At 33.9% G+C, this 5677-nt stretch overlaps 1 protein-coding gene across 1 annotated transcript; it reads left to right on the top strand.

Moving 5' to 3' along the window:
• Nucleotides 1–3403: 3403 nt before the first annotated feature.
• On the top strand, nt 3404–4847 carry LOC123886077. The gene is made up of 3 exons (XM_045935417.1): nt 3404–3941; nt 4086–4391; nt 4690–4847. The coding sequence occupies exons 1-3, from the start codon at nt 3404–3406 to the stop codon at nt 4845–4847; spliced, it is 1002 nt and encodes a 333-aa protein (XP_045791373.1).
• Nucleotides 4848–5677: the final 830 nt, after the last annotated feature.

Raw genomic sequence — 5677 nt, 5'->3', positions numbered from 1 at the left:
TTCTTGAGCTTTTAGACTCATAAATGTTAAATCCTTGCTTTTTCGATGTTAATGATGTGGATCGGAGAATCAATCCGTCCTTTTGTGCTTATATATGTGTTATATACATGAAAACAAACATATTTGGGGTTTATAACATGAAAAATGGGATTTTGGTGATTTTGAGTGAAAAATCATTTTCTGAAAACTCAAGAACAGATGTTCTTCTGGTGTGGTTCGCTACCTGTTCGCTACAGCGAACGTGTTCGCCAGATGCTCGCCAACTGCTCGCCAGTTGAGGTTTTGTGTCTGTTTGCGTTCGCTACCTGCTCGCTACAGCGAATGTGTTCGCCAGATGCTCGCTACAGCGAACGTGTTCGCCACCTGTTCGCTACCTGCTCGCTAATTGGATTTTGGCTCTGTGTCTGTTCGCTACCTGTTCGCTATAGCGAACAGCTCTGTGACAGGATTATTTTGTTGATGTTTTGTTAGTGGAATTATGCACTTATAACATGTAATTGTGATATTCTAACATACAATTAGGTGCTTTTAGCTATGATTAATTGTATGATGATGAGATATGATAAAGGAAGTGATTAATGAAGAATATTAGGATAATTGTTTATTCTAATAATGAAGAATGTTGGATATTATTCCACATTGTAAAGGAAGAAGCTTAATGCTATTAATTGTGAGTGGATTCATGAAACATAAACATGCATTCATGAATTAAATAGGATATTGGATATTCCAATAAAGAAGTATATCGGATTATATTTATCCGATAAAGAAGGATATTAGAGGTGAGATACTCTAATAAAGAAGATGGTACCACATGCATTAGTAATGTCTAGGATTGACATTCATGAAGTTGAAGCATTAGAGTTGCATTAGGTTATATGTGTGTGCATTACTTGATAAGTGATATGTGACATATAATTTGGCTAAGTGTAATGAATTGTAGATTGATTATTTGGTACTTGATTATACATGTTTAGAACTTGTAATTGAGTAGTTAATGGTGATGCATGTTTATAAATTATGAATAGGCTTGTTGTTGTTGTTGTTGTTGAAGGAGTGTTTAAGTACCTTTTACTTGCACTTGTATTTTGATTATGTGATCTAACTCTCATATTTTGTGTTATGTGCTGGACCGTTGGGGGTTCAGGTTCTCAGGTTGAGGATCCCGATCAGAGTTAGAGGCTGCTCGTGCTCGTGTAGTGCGCTTTTTGGTGAGGAGTTAGCGTAGACTACTCCTTAGATATATGTTATATATCTTTTTGATGGGTTGTATAGAATTGCTCTGATTAGGTCTTACCGGGTCGGGTTATTCGTTTGAATTGTATTAAGCCCGTGATGGCATATTTAACTTTGCTATTCCTATCTTTTGAATTGTAAACATAATATCCTTTGTTGATATGGCCTAGAGCCTAGGGATATTGTGTGAACAATTATGATCATTGTATGATATACATTATGATAATTATTCGCTTTTAATTCCGCTGTGCTAGCATGATTTTTTAATTATGCCGTGGTTTGTATTATTAACATGTGACGCCTAGATTTTCTTAAGTGTTTTATTTATTTATATTTAATAAATACGCGTTAAGGGGTTGGGTGTTACAAATAACAACGCTGTCTGTGTTGTTAAGGTGGGATTTGGGACGAGGTCTCATATCTAGGAGTTCCTAGGTAGAAGTGTCATTGGGTAGTGATTAAGTGAGTAGTTGTAAACGGGTGAATTTAGCTTCGAAGTAATACTGCTGATAATGGACTTCATTCCTGGATTGGTATCCCCCAGAGTAGGCTTTAGGCTGAACTGGGTTAACAACTCTTGTGTGTTATTTACTTTACTGTTTGTATTGTTTTATGTTATTTGCTCTGTTTATAGACAAGTGTTGGCGCACCGGTAACAACATCTGTCTACAACAGACAAGTGTTGATACACCTTGATCAACACCTGTCCACTGTGTGCCAGGAATTTCAAACGTTAAAAAGGAAAGGAAAATCGATTTACCTGGTAATGGAAATCGATTTACCTCTGCATCCATTTGAAAATTCTGATATGTAAACACACCTTTTCATTATTATACCTCTTCCAAATCATTACAATTTTATTTTCAAAGAGATATCATTTTCTATATAAATATACATCAGAATTTTCTCAAAAAGAACGAATCACTTTCATTAACTTTTTAATAACAATTCTCTGCAAATATTTTCACAAAACTCTTTGAAACTTTTCTACATAATTTCATATCAGATAAAAGTTTCCTGAGCACTTAGAGTTTATTATTCTGAATTGTATTATTGGAATTTTGTTGTATCAAAATTCTCTATACTCAAATTTGTATCCAAACTCTTGTATAAATTCATATTAGTGTGAACACCTTGCTATCCAGGATTGTTGGAAGCAAGAGAGTGAAAAAGAGAGGATTGTTCTCTTGTTTCACTTTGTAAGGGGAATCACCTTGCTGTCCAGGATTGTTGGAAGCAAGAGAGTGAAAAAGAGAGGATTGTTCTCTTGTTTCACTTTATAAAGATCATAGTGAAAACCTTCACGGGGTGTGAAGGGAGTGGACGTACCATTAGGGGAACCACTATAAATCTCCTGTGTTCATTTTCTCTTTCCCTGCACTTTTATTTTTCTGCACTTTATTCATATACTCATCACAAACCTTCAAGAAAAATAAAATTACCATAACATCTCTAAAAATAAACAAAAAGTCTCATAACCTAATTCACCCCCCCCCCCCCCTCTTAGGTTGCACTCTTAAACTTACAATTGGCATCAGAGCGGGTTATAGGTAACCTGTTCCTAAAAGATCAAGAATTGTTTCCGCAAATCCGACTTTTAGAGATGGTGGTAGTAGTAACAAGCCTCCATTGTTCAGTGGTGAATATTTTGATTTTTGGAAAATCCGTATGAAGGTTAGAAGCACAAGGAGATGGTATATGGAAGGCTGTTGTTGATGGACCATTTATTCCTATGAGTGTTGTAAATGGTGTAGGCACACCCAAAATCCAAAGTTCTTGGGATGAGGATGATAAGAAAAAAGTACTCAACGACAAAAAGGCAATCAATATACTTCAAAGTGCACTTAGCATGGATGAATTTTTCCGTATTTCAACATGTGAAACGGCAAAGGAAATATGGGATACATTGTTGGAAACTCATGAAGGAACTGCTGAAGTTAAAAGATCTAGATTGAACACCTTGAGTCAAGAATATGAATTATTCACAATGCAGCCCGGAGAATCAATCCTCAACTTGCAAAAAAGATTTGTGCATTTGACAAATCATTTAAAAGCACTTGGAAAAACATTCTCTAATGATGAATTAAATCTCAAAGTTCTGAGATCATTGACAAGAGTATGACAACCAAAGGTAACAGCAATATCAGAAAAGAAAAGCCTCTCCAAAATGACTTCAGCAACATTATTTGGTAAACTACAAGAACATGAAATTGAACTTGGAAGATTAGAAAAGCATGAAGTGCAAGAGAAGAAATACAAAAGTCTCGCCTTAAAATCAAAAGCAAGAGATTATGATAGTAATGATGAAGAGTCTCAATCGGAAAATGGAGAAGATGATGATGTAGAAATAATTGTCAAGAAACTTAAGGAATTATTGAAAAGAGACAAAACAAAGAAATTTGATCAAGAAAAGAAATGTAATGGCGAATCCACTTCCACACAAAATATCACTTGTTATGAATGTGGGAAACAAGGACACATAAAGACGGATTGTCCAAAACGTGCAAAGAAAAGTAGTTCCAAAAGAAGAAAGGAGTCAAAGCCCAAAAGAGTCTATATTGCATGGGATGATAATGAAGTAAGTTCATCATTCGACTCGGAGACCGAAGAATATGCAAAACTTGCATTAATGGCATCACATCATTCCGATGATGAATGTGAAGAGGTTAGTAGTAAATCTTCTTCTTATGATAATGATTTTCAAGGTGCTATTAATGAATTACTCAATGAATGTAAAATTCTATATAAAACGGTGTCAACACAAAAAAAGCAAATTCAATCTCTTGAAGAAAAGATTGACACCATGGAAATGAATTTTGAAATTGAAAAACAAAGTTTTCTTGAAAAAGAAAAACAGAAATTTACATGCAAAGAGTGTGATTCACTTTCCTTCCAAATTGTCCAATTGAAAAGAGTTCTTGAAAGGTATGAAAAAGGACAAGTTGGATTGGACAATATCCTTAGTCAACAAAGACATTCTAATGATAAAAGTGGACTTGGTTATTCTAAATTTGACAAACCAAGTACAAATAAAACAATCTTTGTTAAGGAAATTGACCAATCCACCAAAGAGAAAGTGAATAAAGCACAAAAAGTTAATCATAATTCTAAGAAGATATTTCCTAAAAAGAAATCTTATGTTCCTAGATATAGAAGTAATTTTGTTCCTGCTTGTTTTTATTGTGGTATAAGTGGTCATACACCTAATGCTTGCTATGTATGAAAGTTTAGTGTACCAAGTGGGCATTATGTGTGGGTAAAGAAAGGAACTAATTATGAAGGACCCAAAGCAATTTGGGTACCTAGCAAAACTAAATTTGTTTTGTAGGATTGCTTGAAGACCACTAAAAATCTATGGTATCTTGAATCTTGATAGTGGTTGGTCCAAGCATATGACGGGAGATATACACAAATTTTCAAATCTTTTTTGAATAAACTAATTTTCAAATCTAGTGTTTAAAGCCAATGATTATGTCACTTATGGAGACAACAACAAAGGAAAAATTCTTGGCATATGCAAAGTTGGAGCACCACCTTTCACATCCATTGAAGATGTTCTTAATATTAAAGGATTAAAAGTACAATCTTCTAAGTATAAGCCAACTTTGTGACAGAGGCTTCAAAATCAAGTTCACCAAGGATGAATGCTTGATTAAAGATGAAGCCAATCATGAGGTAAAACTCAAAGGTAAAAGAATTAATAACATTTTCATGATTTCCTTAGACGATCCACCTTTGAAAGTAAAATGTCTCATGATAAACAACAATGACACATGACTTTGGCATAAAAGGGCAGCCCATATTCATATGAATTATTTAAATTAGTGAAACGTAATATAGTTATTGGTTTGCCAAAGATTAAATTTGTTAAAAGATAAATTATGTGAGGCATGTTTAAATATGACTTTTGTCTTTCAAATTGAATCTTCTAAAGTTAATGTTGCATTTATGCTTGTCTAGACATTTATGCTTAAAATTTTCTATGTTTGAATTACTTATGTTATTTGGATGATTATGTTTATATACATTTATTCTTGGATTGTCTTTTACTTTTACCCATCTTTCCCTTCTTTTCGATAATGTCAAAAGGGGGAGAAGGATGTATATATGTATGTGTGTTTTCCTTGTCTCCTTGATATCCAGGTACATCATGAATTTTCAAATGAACACAAGTCATGGATTAAGGGGGAGATATTTATCCTAGGGGGAGTATTACAGAAAACTCACAAACATCAAGTATGCATCTGTCATCATCAAAAAGGGGGAGAATGTGAAGACAAGCTTCTATATTTGAAGTTATTTTGATGAAGACAAATATGTGAAAAGAAGAAAAAGATTGATCATGATCAAGTGCTCAAGATTAAAGAAATCCAAATTACCACATGAAGATGATGATCAAGTTATGGGAATAATCTTAGGTACAATATGCAATTCATTGTTA

This window comes from Trifolium pratense, linkage group LG5 (assembly GCF_020283565.1).
Source record: "Trifolium pratense cultivar HEN17-A07 linkage group LG5, ARS_RC_1.1, whole genome shotgun sequence".
NCBI lineage: Eukaryota > Viridiplantae > Streptophyta > Magnoliopsida > Fabales > Fabaceae > Trifolium > Trifolium pratense.
The sequence above is the reverse complement of the archived record's forward strand: the minus strand, read 5'-3'. Positions and strand labels throughout refer to the sequence as shown.

Coding starts and splice junctions, on each gene's coding strand:
- LOC123886077 (XM_045935417.1), top strand. CDS start 3,404: ATGACTTCAGCAACATTATTTGGTAAACTACAAGAACATGAAATTGAA. Junction 3,942..4,085: donor TTATGATAATGATTTTCAAG/GTGCTATTAATG, acceptor TTCTTGAAAAAG/AAAAACAGAAATTTACATGC. Junction 4,392..4,689: donor TTATGTTCCTAGATATAGAA/GTAATTTTGTTC, acceptor TTTCAAATCTAG/TGTTTAAAGCCAATGATTAT.